At 45.8% G+C, this 24298-nt stretch overlaps 1 protein-coding gene across 1 annotated transcript in view; it reads right to left on the reverse strand.

Annotated features, from left to right (window-relative positions):
* ndst1b (N-deacetylase/N-sulfotransferase (heparan glucosaminyl) 1b) overlaps window positions 1-24298 on the reverse strand; it is a 331224-nt gene that overhangs the window by 71985 nt on the left and 234941 nt on the right. The window contains exons 9-11 of the mRNA XM_048603490.1: window positions 11196-12502; window positions 7305-7392; window positions 1175-1329 (exon numbers count right to left, since the gene is read on the reverse strand). Coding sequence (XP_048459447.1) covers window positions 1175-1329; window positions 7305-7392; window positions 11196-12191 — 1239 coding nt within the window. The 5' untranslated portion in view covers window positions 12192-12502. The remainder of the gene's footprint in view (window positions 1-1174; window positions 1330-7304; window positions 7393-11195; window positions 12503-24298) is intronic.

The raw sequence follows: 24298 nt of genomic DNA on the forward strand, positions 1-24298 counted from the left end.
TGATACAATATTTTGGTCTTAATTGCTTTCTGTGGCAGGGAATTCCACAGGCTCACCACTCTCTAGGTGAGGAAATTTCTCCTCATCTCAGTCCTATCCTGTACCCTTGGACTGTGACCCCCAGTTGCGGACTCACAGTCTTTGCGAACGTCCTTCCTACATTTTCCTATCTGCCCGATTGACCTACATTAGGTGGAATTTAGCAGAAGTTTGTTTTTGCAAGTAAATCTATTCTTAAAAATCCATCACACTAAACATGTTTCCTGCAGACTGATGAGATCACAGCTAAACTGTTGCATGCTTGTCTCTACCACAATCACTGCATCTCAAGCAATTCCCAGTATGTGAGACGCGTTGAGATGTGATAACATCTTCCTGAAATACAACTCCACACCATTAAACCATCCAATCATTGCAATGTTAATGACAATAGTATCCACTGCAAGTCGGCTGGAAGAATTAAGACAGCCCCCTCCCTCTTTACAGACCCCCTTCCCAATTTGGAGTTCCTCTTCCCCTTTGCAGCCTGGCATCCCCCAAGCCTCTGGCCCCCATTCCTCATTGGGCTGACAGCTTCTTTACAGACACCCCCAAGCCATCCAACACTTCCTTCAGTCTCCAACAGTCTCTGTCACTGAAACGAAAGCTTCTCATTCCCCCTCCAATCATGGGCAGCTTCTCCCTTGCATCTTCTGTGACTGGGTTCAATGTTTATGCATCAGATATGAGATAGGACCAATCTGCAACTGGTGGAGTGCCTCCTCAGCAATTGAGAAACATATCAGCCATGATCGAATGACGGAGCATTCTCAACGGGCTGAATGGCCTAATTCTGCTCTTAGGTCTTACGGGTCTGTCCGTTCTTCTGTCATGGGGCCACTTTTCTTTGGTTTATTGTCACCTTCATTGAATTTTCCTGGGTCTTTAGAAGACCTTTGGGAGGTAGCGAATTTTCTCGTTGCCCTCTGCATTTTGAGTTGTGGAGTAGATTTTCAGGGGCATAACATTTGTCATTGTGTGTGAACCCACTGGGTGTAGTTTGGGAACACACAGTGTTCTCTTTCTGCTTGGCTGATTGGACTAAAATGATCTTTCTTTTGTCGAGGTTGAAACGTGTAAATTGCATGTTCAGGACTAATTAAGTATGTTGCAAATGGTACTTGCTCCAACTCACCAGTGCAAACTGCTTGTTGAGGAGCATTTGCTCGGCCAGCACTGACTGGTTGTGGAAGAGATGGGGTTGCATGTGACTCCACATGTGAGGAAACCACCAGAACTCATCCACATTAGCCAGAAGAAGGCTGTCTCCTTGGTCTTCCTCATCATTTCCTGGAAGACAAGGAATTAATCATGAACCAGCCCACACAAACAGTTATTATCTGCAACAACACTCATTGATCCACCACCTTTAATATGATAAAGCATCCCAGCACTGCAAAACAAAGCACCGAGCTATGTAGGAGATTGGTTGGTCATACTGAACTTGAATCTTCCTGAAAATAGACGCATATGTCTCATCTCATACGTGTCAGGCCAACCACCATGGTTCCTCATTGCTTCTTCTGTAGAAATATTTCAGTCAATGAAAGTTGAGTTGCCGACTAATCTGTAACCTTTTTCCCTTGGAGTATGAATTGTTTTGAGCATTTGGCATTCTTGTGTTTATTGCGATGTGAGTGATATGAAAAGCCTCAGCAACACATCTCTCTTTTCAGCTGTATTCATGGAGAAACTGTCAGAACATGCGTCCAAGAGCCTGGTGAAAGAGGTGGGTTGGAAGAAGAGATAACACAGTGTGGAGCTGGAGGAACACAGCAGGCCAGGCAGCATCAGAAGAGCAGGAAAGCTGACGTTTCAGGTCGGGACCCTTCTTCAGAAATAGGGGAGGGGGAAGGGGGCTCTCTACATCGGTGAAACTAAGCGGAGGCTTGGAGACCGCTTTGCGGAGCACCTACACTCAGTTCGCGAAAAATGACAACACCTCCCAGTCGCGAACCACTTCAACTCCCCCTCCCACTCCCTGGACGACATGTTCATCCTGGGCCTGCTCCAGTGTCACAACGATGCCACCCGGAAACTGGAGGAACAGCACCTCATATTCTGCCTTGGAAGCCTACAACCCAATGGTATCAACGTGGGCTTTATTAGCTTCAAAATCTCCCCACCCCCGACCACATCCCAAGACCAGGCCCGCCTCTCATCCCCGCCTCATTGACCTGTCCGTCTTCTCTCCCACCTATCCGCTCCTCCCACCTCACTGACCAATCCCCACCACTGCCTACCCACACTCACCTTTACTAGCTTCATCCCCGCCTCCTTGACCTGTCTGTCTTCTCTTCCACCTATCCACTCCACTCTCTACCTGCTGTCACCGCATCCCCCCTCTCTATTTATTTCAGAGCCCCCTTCCTATCCCCCATTTCTGAAGAAGGGTCCTGACCCAAAACATCAACTTTCCTGCTCCTCTGATGTTGCCTGGTCTGCTGTGTTCCTGTAGCTCCACACTGTGTTACCTCAGGCTCCAGCATCGGCAGTTCCTATTATCTTTGGGTTGGAAGAAGTGTATTTACAGAATGAAAGGATTGCTACAGTGCAGGAGGAGGCTAGTCAGTTCTCCAAATGAGCAATACACCTCATGTAATTCTCCTACCATCCCCTATGACCCAGTACATTGTTACTTTTCAGATAACAGCCTAATTCTTTTCTGGAAGCTTTGATTGGACCAATCTTCACCACACTCTCAGGCAGTGCATTCCAAATCCTAAACACTTGCTGCATAGAAAAGGTTGTCTTCATCTCCATTTTCCTTCTTTCACAGATTATTTCAAATCTGTGCTTGCTCGTTCTCAATCCTTCAATCAGTGGGAAAATTTCTCCCTACGTATCCTGTACAGACCCCTCATAGAGTCACAGAGACATACAGCACGGAAATAGACCCTTTGGTCAAACCCATCCATGCTGACCCAGATATCGTAAATTAATCTAGTCCCATTTGCCAGAATTTGGCCCATATCGCTCTTAACCCTGAGATAACAAGGTGTAGAGCTGGATGAACACAGGCAGGCCAAGCAGCATCAAAGGAGCAGGAAAGCTGATGTTTCAGGCCTAGACCCTTCTTCAGAAATGGGGGAGGGGTAGGGGGTTCTGAAATAAATAGGGAGAGAGGGGGAGGTGGATAGAAGATGGATACAGGAGAAGATAGGTGGAGAGGAAACAGACAGGTCAAAGAGGCGGGGATGGAGCCAGTAAAGGTGAGTGTAGGTGGGGAGTTAGGGAGGGGATAGGTCAGTCCAGGGAGGACGGACAGGTCAAGGGGGCGGGATGAGGTTAGTAGGTAGGAGATGGGGGTAGGCCTTGAGGTGGGAGGAGGGGATAGGTTGGAGAAAGAACAGGTTAGGGAGGCGGGGACGAGCTGGGCTGGTTTTGGGATGCGGTAGGGAGACGGGAGATTTTGAAGCTTGTGAAGTCCACATTGATACCATTGGGCTGCAGGGTTCCCAAACGGAATATGAGGTGCTGTTCCTGCAACCTTCGGGTGGCATCGTTGTGGCACTGCAGGAGGCCCAGGATGGACATGTCATCTGAGGAATGGGAGGGGGAGTTGAAATGGTTCGTGACTGGGAGGTGCAGTTGTTTAGTGCGAACTGAGCGTAGGTGTTCCACAAAACGGTCCCCAAGCCTCCACTTGATTTCCCCGATGTAGAGGAGGCCACAACGGGAACAGCGGATGCAGTATACCACATTAGCAGATGTGCAGGTGAACATCTGCTTGATGTGGAAAGTCTTCTTGGGGCCTGGGATGGGGGTGAGGTGGGAGGTGTAGGGGCAGGTGTAGCACTTCCTGCGGTTGCAGGGAAAAGTGCCAGGTGTGGTGGGGCTGGAGGGGAGTGTGGAGCGGACAAGGGAGTCCCGGAGAGAGTGGTCCCTCCGGAAAGCAGATAAGGGTGGGGAGGGAAAAATGTCTTTGGTGGTGGGGTCGGATTGCAGATGGCGGAAGTATCGGAGGATGATGCGTTGGATCCGGAGGTTGGTGGGGTGGTACGTGAGGACGAGGGGAATTCTGTTTTGGTTGTTATTGCGGGGAGGGGGCGTGAGGGACGAGTTGCGGGAAATGCGGGAGACACGGTCGAGGGCGTTCTCGACCACTGAAGGGGGGAAGTTGCGGTACTTGAAAAACGAGGACATCTGAGATTTTCGGGAGTGGAATGCCTCATCCTGGGAGCAGATGCGGCAGAGGCGAAGGAATTGGGAATAGGGGATGGCATTTTTGCAGGAAGGTGGGTGGGAGGAGGTGTATTCTAGGTAGCTGTGGGAGTCGGTGGGCTTGAAATGGATATCGGTTTCCAGGTGGTTGCCAGAGATGGAAACAGAGAGGTCCAGGAAGGAGAGAGAGGTATTAGAGATGGTCCAGGTGAACTTAAGGTTGGGGTGGAAGGTGTTGGTGAAGTAGATGAACTGTTCGAGCTCCTCATGGGAGCACGAGGCGGCGCCGATACAGTCATCAATGTAACGGAGGAAGAGGTGGGGTTTAGGGCCGGTGTAGGTACGGAAGAGGGATTGTTCCATGTAACCTACAAAGAGGCAGTCATAGCTTGGGCCCATGCGGGTACCCATGGCCACGCCCTTTGTCTGTAGGAAGTGGGAGGAATTGAAAGAGAAGTTGTTGAGGGTGAGGACGAGTTCGGCTAAGCGGATGAGGGTGTCAGTGGAGGGGGACTGGTCAAGACTGCGGCACAGGAAGAAGCGGAGGGCCTTTAGACCATCTGCATGGAGAATGCAGGTGTATAGGGACTGGACGTCAATGGTAAAGACGAGGTGTTGGGGACCAAGTAATTGGAAGTTTTGGAGCAGGTGGAGGGCGTGGGTGGTGTCACAGACGTAGGTAGGGAGTTCCTGGACCAAGAGGGAGAAAATGGAGTCGAGATAGGTGCACCTACGCTCGGTTCGCAATAAACAACTGCACCTCCCAGTCGCGAACCATTTCAACTCCCCCTCCCATTCCTCAGACGACATGTCCATCCTGGGCCTCCTGCAGTGCCACAACGATGCCACCCGAAGGTTGCAGGAACAGCAACTCATATTCCGCTTGGGAACCCTGCAGCCCAATGGTATCAATGTGGATTTCACAAGTTTCAAAAGCTCCCCTCCCCCTACTGCATCCCAAAACCGGTCCAGCTCGTCCCTGCCTCCCTAATCTGTCCTTCCTCCCACCTATCCCCTCCTCCCACCTGAAGCGCCACCCCCACCTCCTACCTACTAACCTCATCCCGCCCCCTTGACCTGTCCGTCCTCCCTGGACTGACCTATCCCCTCCCTAACTCCCCACCTACACTCACCTTTACTGGCTCCATCCCCGCCTCTTTGACCTGTCTGTCTCCTCTCCACCTATCTTCTCCTGTATCCATCTTCTATCCGCCTCCCCCTCTCTCCCTATTTATTTCAGAACCCCCTTCCCCTCCCCCATTTCTGAAGAAGGGTCTCGGCTTGAAATGTCAGCTTTCCTGCTCCTCTGATGCTGCTTGGCCTGCTGTGTTCATCCAGCTCTACACCTTGTTATCTCAGATTCTGCAGCATCTTCAGTTCCTACTATCTCTTGCTCTTAACCCTTCCTATTCATATCCATCCAGATGCCTTTTAAATGTTGTCATTGTATCATCCTCCACCACCTCCTCTGGCAGTTCATTCCAAACACACACCACCCTCTGTGTGAAACTGTTGCCCCTTAGTTCCCTTTTAAATCTTTCCCCTCTCACCTTAAACCTATGCCCTCTAGTTTTGGGCACCCCTACCCTGGGAATAAAGACCTTGACTATTCACCCAATTCATGACCCTCATGATTTCATAAACTTCTGTAAGGTCATCCCTCAGCCTGCGACGCCCCAGGCTATTCGGCCTCTCCCTATAGCTCAAACCCTCCAATCCTGGCAACATCCTTGTAAATCTTTTCTGCACCCTTTCAAGTTTTGCAACATCTTTCCTGCAGCAGGGAGACCAGAATTCCATGCAGTATTCCAAAAGTGGCTTAACTAATATCCTATACAGCTACAACATGACCTCCCAACTCTTATACTCAATACACTGATTTTGAATACCTCGATGAAAACTCCCCTTAGCGTTTTCTTATCCAAAGAAAGAAATCACAACTTTGTCAATTGCTCTTTATAATGCAAATCCTTCATCCCTGGAACGATTCCTGCGAATTTTCTGCACTATTGGTATTGTCTGAGGTGACCACTCCTGGCACCTTGTCGTGTTTGCCACTTTTACCACGATGCGGGACTGGATAAAAGTTTTACGAAGTAGTTCACTGCTAATAATCCTCCTGTACCTTTACTTTGTCTTGAATCTGAAGTGGTTTCAAATAAAGTTGCTATCGTCCTGCTCTCTCTTTAGAGAGAGAAAGAGAGAGAGACAGCTGGTGGGGAGTTTGACCTGAGGGTCACCATACCTCAGGCAAAGGTGAAGAGGTTGATAAGGAGAGTCCTTCATGGTGACCTCAGCCAGTGCAGGAATTGAACCCACACTGTTGGTACCATCCTGCATCGCAAACCAGCTAATCGACTCCACCCCTTGAGCGTGGAAAGCTTTTTTTTTTCAGCCTGTTGTGTACTGTTCCAGATGCACCAGATTCCCTCGAGCATCACACCCAAAAATGTGATGCTATATCATAGAATCCCTGTAATGTGAAGAGGCCATTCAGCCTGTCGAATCCACACCAACATTCTGAACAGCATCCCACCCAGACCCAAAGGACCTTTGTCCTGCGCTGTCAGCCTCTATGAATAAGGTATAGCAACTCCAGCCATGATCCATTATTCCCTAACATGACAGACTAGGATTAGATATTTTTAATCAACCTGTACAGGTGTGTTATTGCATGTACTGCAGGTGGGATTTGAACTTGGATCTACTGGGCCAGACATAGGGGCTTTACCAGTGTCATAAGACCCCTCTGACTGGGGGTAAAACAGGGGCCTACTTTTTACCAATTAAACACTCAGTGAGTACAGTCTTATTTAGTTTGAGATTTAAAAGTATAATCAGACATGATCTTGTTGAATGGCAAAGAAGCCTCAAGAGGCCAAATGTTCTACTTTTGTAGGTTTTTACTTTATACTCTTAAACACTTGACAGGTTCAATAAAATAATGAATGAAATGGACCTGTCCACACCTGTCCGTCTAGATCCAGATGCTACATTGATATAAAGGTTGACCAACGCTCCTTTATTTTAAATACACAGCACAGCAGCATGCTACAAAGTTCCAACGGTCCACTCAAGCAGGATAAAGGAAAGTGACCCACCAGTATAATAGAACTTTCCAGAGAAACCCAGGTTGAAGGTGAAGTTTGGAACGTGGACTCGCAATTGCTTCTGGGTTTCAAGCAAAGCCTGCAAAGAATGAAGCAAAGGATAAGTCAGTCACACTAACTAAACAGGAAATGGACCTCAGACAGGGAATGAGCCTCAGACTGGGACACGGTGACCATTCCCTCACTGCTATCATGTCTCTTCCTTAAAAATTATTTCATGGGATGGGGGCATCGCTGGCTACGTCAGGATTTGTCGCCCATCCCTAATGAACCAAGTGGCTTGCTTCACGATTTCAGATGGCATGATATGGGGGTGCCAGTGTTGAGCTGGTTAGGACAAAGCCAGAAATCACATGGCACCAGGTTATCGTACGGTAGGTTCGTTTGAAATCACATGCTTTTGGAGGGCTGCTCCTTCAGTCACTTCACCTGACAAAGGAGCAGTGCTCCGAAAGCTTGTGTTTTCAAATAACTATGTTGGACTATAACCTGGTGTGGGTGTGACTTCTAATTTCAGAGGGCAATTATGAGTCAACCACATTGCTGTGGATTTGGAGTCACGTGTAGGCCAGACCAGGTAAGGATGGCAGATTTCCTTCCCTGAAAGGGCACTGGTGAACCGGTGTGTTTTGTTTTTAACAACAATGGTCACTGTTATAGACACTGGCTTAATTGTCATGATTTACTAATTCAATTTAAAGCTAGTAACATAGTGGGATTTGTCATTCAGGAGGGTTTAAATGAGTGTGGTGAGTGGGGTGGGGGGGGGGGCGGTGGGGAGGTGGTGGTGGGGGTTGCGGTGTGAACCAGAGCCACAGGTCTGCAAGTAAAATGGCCAAGGAGGAGTCAGAGCTTAAGGCCAGTAAGACTAACAGGAGATACAGACAGGGAGGGATTACTGAACACAGTGGGCCTGGCAGTCTGAGGTGTCTTTATTTTAATGCAAAGACTATGACAGGCAAGGTAGATGAGCTTGGTTAATACATATAACTATTGTGTTGTGGCTATTACAGAGACTTGGTTTGAGAGGGTCAAATTTGGTAGCTGAATGTTTCAGGATTTAGCTGAAAAAGAGGGGGATGTAAAGAGGTGGAGGAGTTGTTGTTACTGATTAAGGAGAATATCTCAGCTGTACTGAGGGAGGACATCTTGGAAGGCTCATCCAGTGAGGCCTTATGGGGAAAACTTAGGAATAGGAAGGGCGCAATCACTTTGATGGGATTGGTCTACAGGCCGCCCAACAGCCAGGAGGAGATAAGAGGAACAGGTATGTGGGCAGATTGTGGAAAAGTGTGAAAACAACAGGGTTACTGTAGTGGGTGATTTTAACATCCCCTATATTGACTGGGACTCCCTTAGTGCCAGGGACCTGGATGGCAGAAGTTAATTTGTTAGGCACGTCCAGGAGGGTTTCTTGAAGCAATCTGTAAATAGTCCAACTACGGCCTGGTATTGGGGAATGAGCCCGGCCTGGTGTTCAAAGTTTCAGTGGGCGAGCATTTTAGAAACAGCGACCATAATTCTGTAAGCCTTAAATTAGTTATGGATAAGAATAAGATTAGTCCTCAGGTGAAAGTATTAAATTGGGGAAAGGCTAACTATGACAATATTAGGCAGGAACTGGGTAATGTCGATTGTTTGCTGCTGTTTGAGGATAAATCCACATCTGGCACGTCGGAATCTTTTAAAGGCCAGTTGATTAGAGTTCAGAACCAGGATGTTCCAGTGAAAATGAAGGATAAGGATAGCAAGACAAGAGAAATTGAGAGCTTAGTTAGAAAGGTGGCCTACGTAGGTTTAGGAAACTGTAGACAGACAGTGCCCTTGAAGTATATAAAGGAAGCAGGAAAGAACTTACAACAAGGAATGAGAAAGGTTAAAAGGGGCCATGAAATATCCTTGACAAACAGGATGAGGAAAATCCCAAGGCATTTTATATATAAATAAGAGGCAAAAGGGTTGCTAGGAAAAGGGTAGGTCTACTCAAGGACAAAGGAGGGAATTTATGTGTGGACCCAGAGGAAGTGAGTGATGTCCATAATGAATACTTTGCATCAGTATTCACAAAGGAGAAGGACATGGTGGATAATGAGTCTAGAGAGGGGTATGTTAATATTCTAGAGCATGTCAATTTAAAAAAGGAGGAAGTGTTGGGTGTTTTGAAAAGCTTTATGTTAGACAAGTCCCCAGGATCTGATGGGATCCATTCTCAGAATGCTGAGGAAGACAGGTGAGGAAATTGTTGCGGCCTTGTACAAAACCTTTGTATCCTCTTTAGCCACAGGAGAGGTCCCGAGGTCTGGGGAATAGCCGATGTTGTTCCTTTGTTTAAGAAGAGTGACTGGGCTAATCTGGGAAATTACAGGCCAGTGAGCCTCATGTCAATGGTAGGAAAGTTACTGGAGAAGATTCTTAGGGAAAAGAATTTACTCACATTCAGATTTTACGGAATTATTAGTTACAGACAGTGATAGGCTTTGTGCAGGGGAGGTCATGTCATTCAAATTTGATTGAGTTATTTGAGGAAGCAATTGATAAGGGCAGGGCATTGGATGTCGTCTACATGGATGTTAGCAAGGCCTTTGACAAGGTCCCTCATGGCAGGCTGATACAAAAGTTGAAATCACATGGGATCCACTGTGAGCTGGTAAGATGGATACAGAACTAGTCTAGTCATAGAAGACAGAGAGTAGCGATGGAAGAGTACTTTTCTGACTGGAGATCTAGGACCAGTGGTGCTCTGCAGGGATCAGTGCTGGGACCCCAGTTGTTTGTAATATATATAAATGATATGGAGGAGAATATAGGTGGTCTGATCAGTAAGTTTGTGAATGACACAAAGATTGGGGGAGCTGCAGATAGCGAGAAGGATTGTCAAGAGGATACAGCAGGATATAGATAGGCTGGAGAATTGGGCGGAAGAATGGCAGATGGAAATTAATGCAGACAAATGTGAGTTGATGCATTTTGGAAGGTCTAAGGCAGGAGGGAAGTATACAGTAAAAGACAGAACCCTTAATAGCATCAACATACAGAGGGATCTAGGCATACAGATCCACAGTGGCAACACAAGTGGATAAGGTGGTCAAGAAGGCATATGGCACACTTGCCTTCATCGGTTAGGGCAAAGAGTATAAAAATTGGCAAGTAACATTGCAGCTATATAGAACTTTAGTGAGGCCACGTTTGGAATATTATGTATAGTTCTGGTTGCCACACTATCAGGCAGATGTGGAGGCTTTAGAGAGGGTACAGAAACGGTTTAGCAGGATGTTGCCTGGTTTGGAGGGTACTCGCTATGAGGAGAGATTGGACAAACTTGGTTTGTTTTCACTTGAGCATCAAAGGCTGAGGGGCGACCTGATAGAAGTTTACAAAATTATGAGAGGGAGGGATAGAATGGATAGTCGGAGTCTTCCTCCCAGGGTAGAAATTTCAAATACTCAAGGACGTAGGTTTAAGATATAAGGGGGTGGATTTAATGGAGATATGAGAAGTGAGTTTTTTTTACACGGGGGAGATAAGTTCCTGGAATGCGCTGCCAGAGGAGGTGGTGGACGTGGATACAATAGCAACATTTAAAAGGGATCTTGACAGATAGATGGATAGACAGGGAATAGCAGGATACAGACCGCATAAAGGCAAAGGGATTTCAGTTTAGAAGGCATCATATGTCAGAACAGGCTTGGTGAGCCAAATGTCCTGTTCCTGTGCTGTTCTGTTCTTTGTTCTTTGACGGAGGCTACAAAGATATGCCTGCATCAACCAGTAATTGAGAAACCCCAGCTCAGGAATCATTGTGTGACACAATAAATGCTGGTCTAGCCAGCAATGCCCACATCCCACGAACAGACAAAGAAAATAAAAGGGGAAATTGGTTACCTTCACATCTTCTGTCTTCATCCTGGTCCCCTCTTTGCCAACAAAGATGTCATCGATGTCTACTAAAATATACCTGTCCAACGGGAGAGATAATTTCTTCCCTGTTAGAAAGGAGACGGCATCTACAAAGACGAGCTTGTGGAGCCAGAAGTTCATGTTGTTTCCAAACAGCACTCGCTGTATGCCATCATGGAGTCCCAGGTCCTGGACTACTGTCGTGTGAAGAGCAGCATCCACCTCCATGTGCAGGATGTTCTCAGCAGATTTGGTCTTGGCGAGCAAAACGGGCTCGTAAGTTGAATGGTTGGACTGGAAAACAGTCCAGTCATCTCCTGGCAGGAAGCCCTTTTCTACCTCCTTTGCTTTTGTGATGTAGAGAAGTGGTGATTTGGGGTTAATGCTGCAGTCTTTGAGGCCCAGATTAGAGTGGAGGTACAGAGGGAATCCCTTCAGCTGGGCACTGAGCAAACTATTTTCATTCGCTTTGAAGAAGCCAATTATGCCAACACTGTACTCAATGCAGTACTTATCAAGCAGCTCCCTGTTCCAAGCATCCAAGTTCACATACTTCAAAATGTTCTCATATATGACAAGGACAAAGCGGCCTCTGTCCTCATCTGTCAACGTGGGCATGTCACCCTTGCCAGGTGCGATTTCTGTGTGGTACTTGAACCGACTGGTCTCCAGGATGGCCACTATCTCCTGCCCCAGTTGGGTGTACATGCTTTCAACAAAGACCAGGACCACAGGGTCAGTGCGAGAGACATCCACTGGCTTCATGGGTTTGGTTGGGAATAGTCTGGATGGAGTGACTCTGGAATCATCACAGTCGGGCTGCTGGGCATCACTGGAAGGCTCTGTCTCTTGTTTGGTTCCGATGTACAGATAATAGGCAGAGATGAACACAGTCACCATGCAGAAGGCAAACAGTAACAAAAGTACACCTTGCAATGTGAGCTGTCGAAATAGTCGGCGCAGTTTGCTCAGGAAACTCATGCTTTATGTCCTCCCTTTTCTGAGATTTAAAGTAGCGCGGTTGTTTCTGCTTTTAGAAAATAAAAATCTTCCCTCTTGCATTTCATGTCACCATTGCAAATCATTTACAGTCACTCAAGTCTGGGAGCACAAGGTTCTCTTGGGTTAACACACAGCTGAACAGGGTGAGTGCCTAGTCCCTCAGCTCAAGGCTTCAACCATTGAGTGTGACCCAGGAGCCCCTCGGTTGAGAATGAGCCACAAGAGAAAGTTGCAAATCTCAAACATCGATGAGATGGTTCATGATAACTGGAAGAAAGGAGAACAGGCACCTTGGAATGAAGACAGAAAACTAGTCAGGCACACAAGATATCAGTTACTCACAACCTGGGTTTCCAGTATCTAGAGTATGTCCACAGAGTGAACACATCATCAAACAGCCCTATCACTACTTTCCAAAACTCAACAACAGTGATTGAGAACTTAATGATTTCAACCTCACAACATGTGATCCTGGACTTCAATGTAAAAAACCGAGTGCTGTTCACCTTTTGTGTTCATTCTCTACATTAAGGAGATCTGCAGTTTGCAAAATATTACAACTATGCATACGCTGAAATAGTCATAATTGCTCATGGCTTTCAGCATTTTATACTTTATTCTGATTGTCTCAAATGATGTTATGAATTATGATTATAGATTTTATTTGTATCATTGTCACAATTTGGCAACTGCCGAATCAGTTATCATCTATTTTGCTTTTTGTACAATTTGGATGAAAGTTTTCATAAATAACTTACCAGTTTTGAAGAAGTATAAATGGTTTACATCTTTTTGGGTCTAATGCAAAAGAAGGGTAGGCATATTATTTGCATTTTATGCCTATTGAACTGATAAGACCATAAGAAATAAGAATATGAAAAGGTTGTTCAATCCCTCGATCCTGTTCTGCCATTCAGTAGGATAATGGCTGATCCAATATTCCTCGCATACACTTTCCTGCCCTTTTCCAACAATCCTTGATTCCCTGAGTGATCAAAGGTCGATTGATCTATCTCAGCCTCAAACATACACAAACACTCTGTTCTCTCAAGTGTCTGTGGCAAGGAATTCCAAAGACTTCTGAGAAAAGAAATTCCACCTCATCTCAGTCTTAAATTGATGCCCCCTTTATTCAGAGACTATGCCCTCTAGCCCTAGACTCTTCCATGAGGGGAAATATCCTCTCAGCATTGACCCTGTCAAGCCCCTTAAGAAGCCGAATAAAAACCAAAAGAACTACAGATGTTGTAAATCAGAAACAAAAACAGAAATTGCTGGAAATGCTCAGCAGGTCTGGAAGCATCTGCAAAGAGAAATCAGAGTTAACATTTGGGTCCAGTGACTCTTCCTCAGAACTGATGGCAGTTAGGAAAATGCCAGTTTATATGCAGAAGGCAGGGTGGGGGAAGGGGTAAGGAGTAAACAATAGGTGAGGATAGTGCTCAAAGAGAGAGAAGAATAGTTGGACAGACAAAGGAGTGGACAACGATCTGGCCAAGAGGGTGAATAGCTGTTAATGGAGACTGTTAGTGGCTCACAATGGGTTGTGTGTAATAGCAGACTATGTGATCACACATGTGGGGTAGGGGACTATGACACGGGAGAGTTCAAGCCCTAAACATGATGAACTTGATATTGAGTCCAGAAGGCTGCAGGGTCCCCAAGTGGAAAATGAGATGTTGGTCTTCCAGCTTGCATTGAGCTTTGCTGGAATACTGCAGCAAGTCTGAGACAGGGATGTTGGCCAGGGAAGAGGGTGGTGTGTTGAAATGGCAAGCAACTGGAGGATCAGGGTCATTTTTGCAGGCAGAATGTAGATGTTCTGTGAAACGGTCACCCAGTCTATGCTTCATTTCCCCAATGTACAGGACACCACATTGTGAGCAGCGAATGCTTGCTTGTACACCTCGGAAGTGGGTGGGATGGATCTCAGGTCACCTGGTCCAGGGGTAGGAATACTACCGCTACACCACAAAAGCCCCTCAATGGAAGCCCATGAAATAATTAAAGGATTTTATTGCATCTCTAACGATGGATTGTTCCAGTTTAAACAGTTGGGGAAGACCAGAACACAGAGGATTAAACTGAGAGAGGGTAGGAAAAGGCTGAATGTTGAGCAATCCCTTATTTCACCCAGAGCACAGACATTCCCTGAAATCACTGTCTATCTGGTGGGTGCTCACAGCAAAGGATTCTGGACCTCTCCCTAACCGGTGCAGAGATTGCAGATGGTTAAGTGTCTTTATGCGTATATCTTGAACCACATGATCTTCTGGGCTGGTTCCATTCACCTGACTAGGCTGTTGATGACAGTAACAGGAAGGATTTCAAGGACTGTTGTGGACTGCAGAGAGAAGCATTTCCACGGTCATCATTTCCCTTCAACAACACCCCTTATACTTGCCTTAGAATGACCTTACACATCTGGAACATGTGTAGTGCTGGGTTCCTTATTTCAGGAAGGATATGTTAAATTCAAGGCAAATCTGTAAGTAAAAGTCTAATGATGACCATGTAACCAGTGTTGATTGTCATAAGAAACCATCTGGTTCTCTAATGTCCTTCAGAGCCTCAGTGGGCCCTTCTGGATATGGCATTGGTCTTCTAAACTAGGAATTTATTCATGGGTTTGAGTCCCATCTAGGGCACTTGGTTTTATGAGGGCTTTGATGGACCAGTGGTAGTTGTCCCTGCCTTCAAGTCAGAAGGTCCAGACTCAGGTTCTGGCTGCTCTGATTGTGTCTTAACCTGTCCCAACTGGTTGATTAAAAGCTGCTTTAGAAGCGGTTCAGAAAGAAAAATTCACTCAACCTCTTCCTGAGAGAGAGGGGCTGTCTTTGGAGGAAAAGTTGGATCTATATTCATTGAGGTTTAAAGGAATGAGAATTAATCTTAGTTAAACACACAGATTGTGAAGGCACTTGATAGAGCAGAAGCAGAGAGGATCTTTCCTCTTGTGGGGTTATCTAGAACTAGGCAGAGCAGTTTCAAAATAGGGATCTTCCCAATCAATATGGAATTGCAGAGGGATTCCTTCTGCTAGAGGATTATTAGTCTGAGAAATTCTCTCCCCATGCAATCAGTGGAGGCTGGATCATTGAATGACTGAATGAGAGACTGGTTTAATTAGTAAGGAAGTTAAGGATTATGGGGGACCAGAAGGGACTGCACTGAGGCCAAAATGGGATCAGCCATTATCTAATGGTGCAGCAGGTTCAAGGGGCCAAATGGACTGCTCCTCCTATTTCTTATGATCTTAAGGTGTAACGATCTCAAAGATACCCCCTTACTTGCATCCCATCTACACCTGGAAATACCTTGGCACTGGGTCAACATTCCAGAGCTGCTGTTTGTAATGGCGCTGTGAGTCTACCTACAAACTGCAGCGGTTCAAGAAAGCAGCTCACCACCACTTTCTCAAATGCGTTTTGGGATGGGCAATTAATATTGAATACAAACTTGGCTTGACAGAAGGAGACAGAGGGTGGAGGGTTGTTTATCAGCCTGGAGGCCTGTGACCAGCGGTGCTTCACAGGAATTGGTGCTGGGTCTGCTTTTGTAATTTATATAAATGATTTGGATGAGAATTGAGGAGGTATGGTTAGTAAGTTTGCAAATGACACCCAAATTGGTGCTTTAATCGACAGTGAAGAAGGCTATCTAAGATTACAAAGGGATCATGATCAACTGAGCCAATGGGCTGAGCAGTAGCAGATGGAGTTTAATTTGGATAAATGTGAAGTATTGCACTTTGGTAAAACAGCCAAGGGCAAGACTTATACAGTTAATGGTAGGGCCCTCGGTAGTAGTGTCGAACAGAGAGGCTGAGGGGATGAGGTGCATGGTTCTTTGAAAGCTGCATCTCAGGTAGAGAAGGTTTAAGAAGGTGTTTAGCATGCTTGCCTTCATTGGTCAGACCATTTAGTATTTCTTTCTTCTTTATTCATTCACGGGATGAGGGCGTCGCTGGCCAGGCAGCATTTTTATTGCCCGTCCCTAATTGCCCAGAGGGCAGTTCAGAGTCAACCACATTGCTGTGGGTCTGGAGTCACATATAGGCCAGACCAGGTAAGGATAGCACTTTCCTTCCCTAACGGACATTAGTGAACAATGTTTTTTCCAATAATCGACATTCTTAATTCCAGATTTTTATTGAATTCAAATTTCACCATCTGCTGTGGCAGGATTTGAACCTGGGTCCCCAGAAATGTTATCTGGGTCTCTGGATTAACAGTCCAGTGATAATACCACTGGACTGGCCATTGGAGTTGGGACATCATATTGCAGCTGTACAGGACATTGGTGAGGGCACTTTAGGAGTACTGTGTACAGTTCTGGTTGCCCTGCATTCGGAACGATATTATTAAATTGGAGAGGGTTCAGAAAAGATTTACCAGAATGTTACTGCGACTGGATGGTTTGAGTTATAAGGATTGGTTAGAGAGGCTGGGACTTTCCTCTCTGGAGCATAGGAGGTTGAGGGGTGACCTTACACATGTCTATAAAATCATGAAGGCAATAGATAAGGTGAATAGCAAAGGTCTTTTCACTAGGGTGGTTGAGTTCAAAACTAGGGGACATATTTTTAAGGTGAGAGTAGAAAGATTTAAAAAGGACCTGAGGGGCAACCTTTTCACACAGAGGGTGGTTCCTGTGTGGAACGAACTGCCTCACAAGTGGTAGATACTAGTACAGTTACCATATTTAAAAGACATTTAGATAGGAACATGATTCGGAAAGGTTCAGAGGACTATGGGCCAAATGCAGGCAACTGGGGACTAGTTCAGTTTGGGAAACTTGGGCAGCATAGATGAGTTGGACTGAAGGGTCAGTTTTGGTGCTCTATAACTCTATGGGGCTACGTTGAAAAAAAAACTCACTCCCAATATCTCTCTGATTGACATCTTCTGCATCTCTACAAAGCCCATAACCAAGGTCCTCAACAAGCCCAGCAGACTTCTGTGGCCAGTGAACTGATTTTAAAGGAACATGTTTTTCACCAGATTCTTCTATATCTTCACTCGAGTTATTTTGTTTTACCAGCATACACCCTGCAAGCACCCTCTCCATCTTTTGACACTGGTCTTTCTCTGCTCCATCTTCCTCTGTGGCATTCTATTTGTTGCTATGCCCCTCCTCTCTGGAACTGCCCAAAATTTTGCCTACGTGGTTTTCTGACCCTTTCTAAAATCCATTCTGAAACAAAAACGAAGTGCTGGAGAAACTCAGCAAGTCCGGTAGCACCTCTCTCTACAGATACTGCAAGACCTGCTGAGTTTCTCTAGCACTCTCTGTTTTTGTTTCAGATTTCCCGCTTCCACAGCTCCTTGTATTTATTGAAATTCACTGTTTGAAGGTACTTTTTGGCACCATCCCCACATTGTAAAAAAATTGTATATGTATAGAGTCATACAGCATAGAAAAGGACCTTTGGTCCATCAATTATATGTCAACCTATCTACACTAGTCCCACTTTCCTGCACTAGGCTCATAGCTTTGAATGTTATGACATTTCAAGTGCTCATCCAAGCACTTTTTAAAGGTTGTGAACTTTCCTGCCTCAACTACCCTCCATCTGGGTGAAAAGATTTTTCTCAACTCCCCTCTAAACCTCTTGCTTTCACTATAAAATTATGCTCCCTTGTTATTGACCCTCCGACTAAGGGGAATAGCTGCTTTCTATCCACCCTGTCTATGCCCCTCATAATCTCATACACCTCTATCAGGTCTCCCTCACAGCACTGTCTGCTCCAATGAAAACAACCCAAGCTTATCCAGCCTCTCTGCATCGCTAAACTGCTCTGTACCAGGCACCATCCTGGTGAAACTCCTCTGCACCCCCTCCAGTGCAATCACATCCTTCCTATAGTGGGGTGACCGGAACTGCACACAGTGAACGAGCAACAGCCGAACCAAAGCTCTGTTTAGTTCCAACAGGACCTCCTTGCTTTTATTAATCTACGCTTCAATTGATAAAGGTGAGCGTTCAGTATGCCTCCTTAACCATCCTATTAACCTGCTGCCTTCAGGAAGTATATCTACTTTAAAATTATTTTGCAGAGCATTTTTAGAAAGACATGAAGCAAATGAGAAATTGGTTAAATGTGCAGTAAATTTAAAAGTTATGCCACCTGCAGAGTATATTGAGATGACAGCTCTCAGCAAAATTAATGTTGCATCAAAACCCCGACAGATTTGGGTTATGCCAAGTATTAATTGAAGGAATATTACTGGGTTTGCAGAATTTGTACCAATTGATTAGATGTTGGCATCTGGAGGTGGTAGAGGAGTTTGCATTTTGCTTCACAATTTAGGAGATTGGAGACTGAAACAGTTTCTTCAGAACTGATAGTGAAATCACAGGCAAATTATGTTCACTTCTGCCCGTGATTGCACACTACAGAGTGGACCCTACGACCAGCTCTGCGTAGAGGGCTGCAATCACTTGCCTGTTCCCACCTCTAACACCTTTTTGCATTCGACAGACTGTTAATCCTGAGGAAGTGTAAGAAATCTGTATTTTCCATTCTCAGCATGTGCTGTGCCTGCTGGAAAGATAATATCAGAGCAGAGGCAAACAGGTCTCGGGGCCTATGCATCCCAGGGAAGAAATTAAGAATATTTATGTCATCTGCAGATGCCTCCCAATTATTTCCTTGACAGTGCCGCAGTTCTTTGCAATCTTCAATTATTATTACTCACTGATCTCTCCAGAATGACAAAAAAATTCTGTTTATTAACACAAATCTCAGTGTGTTCAAATGCTGCCTCACAGCGTCAGGGACCCGAGTTCGATCCCACCCTAGGGCGACTGTCTGTGTGGAGTTTGCACATTCTACCCGTGTCTGCGCGGGTTTCCTCCGGTTTCCTCCCACAGCCCAAAGATGTGCAGGTTAGGGTGGATTGGCCGTCTGAAATTGCCCTGTACTGTCCAGGGATGTGCAGGCTAGATGAATTAGCCTTGGTAAATATGGGGTGAAGGGGATAGGGTGGAGGCCTGGGTCTGGGTGATCAGCTCTTTGGAAGTTCGGTGCAGACTCGATGGGCTGAATGGCCTCATTCTGCCCTATAGGGATCTTATGATATCAAACAGTCCAATCAGTGCCAGAAGTGAGCCTGACCAGCTAAATGGGTGCTTTCCGCAGCGCCAGAGCATATGCAAACAGAGGCTCAGTTTGCTTGCTCCACTCATTTCAGTATTTCTTCTGAATTCAAGAAATGAAACTAGGCCAATTGGTCCCTCATGTCTGCTGCACTCTCCAATAAGATCATGGGGTTAGCATAACTTTCTTGTCTGCTCTGTCTGTTCCCCACCTCAACATCTTCTCAGAGTCTTTTAAGTCTCAATAAGATTAGTCCTTTCAATTTGACACTGCAATGAGTGCAGACCCAAACTACTTAATCTTTGCTCATGTCTGCGTGGGTTCCCTCCAGGTGCTCCGGTTTCCTCCCACAGTCCAAAGATGTGCAGGCTAGGTGGATTGGCCATGCTACATTGCCTGTAGTGTTCAGGTTTGTGTAGATTAGGTGGGTTATAAGGGGAAGGGTCTGGGTGGGATGCTCCGAGGGTCGGTGTGGACTTGTTGGGCCGAAGGGCCTGTTTCCACACTGCAGAGATTCTAAGATATCTAAGATATCCTCTAAGACAACCCTTATATCCAGAATCAGCCTAGTGAACCATGTCTGAACTGCTTCCAATGCAACTCTATTCTTCATTTCTCCATTTTATAATTTATTTCTAAAATCTGCAATGCTGGACTTTTTACTTGTCTATTTTTCTAAGAGCTGTAACTGAAGAAGCTGTAGCTAGGGACTTTGTACCTAATTTGGTGCAGTAAGCAGTGACTTATATGGTTTTTACTGTACTCATTTGAGTATATGTGACAATAAAGCTAGTTCTAATTCTATCCCTCCTTAAGTAAGGAGATCAAAACTGCACACTGTAGTCCAAATGTGATCTCACCGATGCCTTGTAGAGTTGCCACAAGGCTTCTCTACTTCTGCAGAAGGATTTTTGGACCTGAAACATTAACTCTGCTTTCTCTCCACAGATGCCGCCAGACCTGCTGAGATTGCTCAGCAATTTCTGCTTTTGTTTCTGATTTCCCCCATCCTCAGTTCTTTGGTTTATTTTGTCAAGGCAGGCTCTTTGTTCTGACTTTCTGGAGCAAACTTTATATCGGCTGCACAATTTTCACAACTTCAGCCCATCTAAAGTCGTTCAGTGGTGAGATAGGTAGCAAGATGTTGCTTTCCCACAGTCAATGCAGAGAAACACAGTCAGCGATCTCTGGGCTGAATGTTTAACTGTGTACTCAAACTTTGCCTCAACTTATTGAACCGTTTATGTATATACATCAAAAGTATTACCACCCCCACCATAACAGTAAGTATCAAATCCTGCACATTTGAAAAGGGAGCAGGACTTTCAAGACCTGCAGAAGAGTTTGGAAAGCCCATGTCAGAAGTGAGGCTGCACTAATTAGTTCATTAAAAAGTTTAATTGACAGAGGATAAAGAATTCATGAGCTCCTATTGAGTCAGCTGCTGGGGACAGACAGTTCTGACTTGATCATTCCAGACATACCCTACACAAACTACACAGCCGCACGGTCACTATACCAATTGCCAAGTGCATTTCCTATCCTCTTTCTCAGGATAATAGTTTCAGACAGGTATAAATTGGAAAGCTGAACAGGTCATGGGGATTGTATTGGCGTGACTTTATCAAACTGGAGTGCAAATGACTGAAATTTGATCAGAAAGATGTAATGTGTTTTTCAAAAAAAAAATTGGGTTTTGATTTGTAAATTTCTGCCTTCCTTTACGGACAGCAAGGACTTATACTGATTCCACAAGGTCACTGAGCTGGCCATTTTTCATGTCTGAGCTTATTGCAGAATGTCGGCAGGACAGAGATGGGGGAGGGTCATGAAAGACAGAGCCAAGCTCCATCATGTCTTTAATTGACATTCACACCTTCCCAGCAAGAGGCAAAGCATTTGTGATAAGGTTTGTGAATCATGACTGATAGTTCCATTCTTCAACCCAGGAACGTCAAGATCAATTCCAGCTGACAAAGGGGCTACACTCCAAAAGCTTGTGTTTTCAAATAAATCTTTTGGACTATAACCTAGTGTCGTGTGATTTCTGAGTTAATGCATAGCACTGAACACACATCCAATCTTGGACCTTCTCATTTTGCACATCCTAGTCCCAATAGGCAGTGAGTATAACACGTCAGCTCACCAGGAAACTTTACAGCATCTTAAATGTCAATGTTATTTCATTCCTAAGACATAGGTGTTGCTGGCTGGGCCAGCATTTTTATTCTCCATCCCTAATTGCTTATGAGAAGGTGGTGGTGAGCTGCCTTCTTGAACCATTACGGTCCATATGCTGCAGAGGTATCCACAGTGCTGTTAGAGAGGGAGTTTCAGGATTTTAACCCAGTGACAGCGATGGAACAGCAATATATTTCCAAGTCAGGATGGTGAGTGGCTTGGAGGGGAACTTGCAGGGGATGGTGTATCTGCGGCTCTTGTCCTCATAAACGGAAGTGGTGGTTCACACTGTTGCTACTGTGTCAATGGTGGAGGGAGTGAATGGTTATGGACGCGGTGTCTATCAAACAGGCCACTTTGTCCTGGATGGTGTCAAGCTTCTTGAGTGTTGTTGGAGCTGCCCCCATCCAGGCAAGTGGGGAGTATTCCATCACACTCCTGATGTGTGCCGGTAGACAAGGCACAAGTTAGGACCAGAGTTGCCACTCATTTTCTCCCTGGCTGTACTGAGTTCGGGTTTCATAGTATCATATAATCTCTACAGTGCAGAAGCAGGCCATTCAGCCCATCAAGTCCACACCTACACCCACACCCACTCCCCTATCGCTGTAACTCTGCCTTTCCCATGGTCAATCCACCTAACCTGCACATCCCTGGACACTGTGGGCAATTTAGCATGGCCAATCCACCTAACCTGCACATCTTTGGGCTGTGGGAGGAAACCGGAGCACCCAGAGGAAACCCACGCAGACACTGGGAGAATGTGCAAACTCCACACAGACAGTCGCCAGAGGGTGGAATCGAACCTGGGTCCCTGGTGCTGTGAGGCAGCAGTGCTAGCCACTGTGCCACCATGCCACCCAGGTGTGGCAGTTCTGGAAGTCAGTGCCAGGATTAACGTGTTTGGAACCCTGGAGGGAACGTTGGTTAAGGCTGCGATGCAGACTTAAGGAGGACGTCCAGACTTTGAGTCTGCTTTCAATTAAAGCACTGTGGAAATAATAACTCCTATTAGAAATAATTATGTCTTGGCCAATCAGGGTCAACTTGCCAACCAATCAGTATCTTTTATCTCATGCTGTAAGGTGCTGCCCCCTTTGCATTCTGGCATTTTTGCATCTGTCCTTTTATTTATTTTTCACAGGATGTGAGTGTCACTGAACAGGCCAGGATTTATTGCCCTTACCAAATACATCAAGGGGCTATTAAGAGTCAGCCACGTTGCTGTGGGCCTGGAGTCACATGCAGGCCAGACCAGGTAAGGATGGCAGATTTCCATCCCCAGAGGACATTAGTGAACCAGCTGGGTTTTTAACCACAATCAATAACAGTTTCATAGTTGCCTTAGGACAGGTCTTTATTGGCTTCAAATCTCTCCATCTGTCACGGTGGGATTTAAACCCATGCCCCCAGAAAATTGGTTTGGATTTCTGGATGACCAGTCCAATGACATCACAACTGCACCACACCACCTCCCCTTGATGACATCCTGATGAGCGTGAGACAAAATACTTCAACCATATGTATGTTTTCTTCAACAGTACTCAAATTTTGGATCACCAATTGATTATTTAAGGAAATGGTGGGGAGAGTGGGTTACTGAAATGAAAACCTGGCACTGTGCCATCAAAACCTGCCTATCTGCTCCCTCAAGTCATTATGTGTCTATTATGTTGTGAAAGATCCCAAAAGACGCAATTTGAGGACAATTATTTAATTAACGTGTTTCAAGGCATTATCACACACTTCTGGAGCAAGTGGGATTTGAACTTGGTCCTTCTAGCACAGAAGCAGGGACACTACCACTAAATTTTAAACAATTTCAATACTTTCCAAACAATCTACACATTGACTTTTTATATTCATTCATGGGATGAAGGCTTCGCAGCCATCCCGAATTATCCAGAGGGCAGTCAACTACATTGCTGTGGGACTGGAGTCACATGTAGGCCAAGCCAGATAAGGATGGTACTTTCCTTCCCTAAAGGGCATTAGTGAACCAGATGGGTTTTTCTGATAATCAGCGATGGATTCATGGTCATCATCAGACTCTTAATTCCAGATTTTATTTTATTGAATTTACATTCCACTATTTTCTCTGGCAAGATTTGAACTTGTGTCCCTGGAACATTACCTGGGTCTTTGGATTAATCGTCCAGCAATAATACCACTAGGCAGCTGTCTCTCCTGTTATTCTGGAGCAAACGGGTCTTGAACCTAGGCCTCCTGGCTCAGAGCTAGGAACACTACCACAGAGCCACAAGCACCCCCAAGTCCAGTTTGAAGAGGATCGGGCTCTCCCAGAAGCCTGACGAGGATTTCTCCAGCAACCAACAGTGTTTTGGCCTCCCTGCTTTTTGTGGGATCTTGCTGAGCATTGAATGGGCAGCGGAGTGGCTCAGTGTTTAGCACTGTTGCCTCACATCACCAAACACCCAGGTTCAATTTCAGCCTTGCACTACTGTCTGTGTGAAGTTTGTAGGTTCTTGCTGTGTCTGCATGGGTTTCCTCTGGGTGCTCTGGTTTCCTCCCACAGTCCAAAGATGTGCAGGTTAGGATGGATTGGCCATGCACATAGTGTCCAGGGTTGTACAGGCTAGGCGGGTCAGTCATGGGAAATGCAGGGATACAGGGACAGAGGTGGGTCTGAGTGGGATGCTCTTCGGAGGGTTGGTGTGAACCTTTTGGGCCGAACGGCCTGCTTCCATGCTGTAGGGATTCTATGACATGAATGGACTCTATGTGTGTCCATGCATGAACAGCCACACATTATTCTCACATGAAGCTGCTTCTGGGAACCTC

Source organism: Rhincodon typus, chromosome 12 (genome assembly GCF_021869965.1).
Source record: "Rhincodon typus isolate 14 chromosome 12, sRhiTyp1.1, whole genome shotgun sequence".
Classification (NCBI taxonomy): Eukaryota; Metazoa; Chordata; class Chondrichthyes; order Orectolobiformes; family Rhincodontidae; genus Rhincodon; species Rhincodon typus.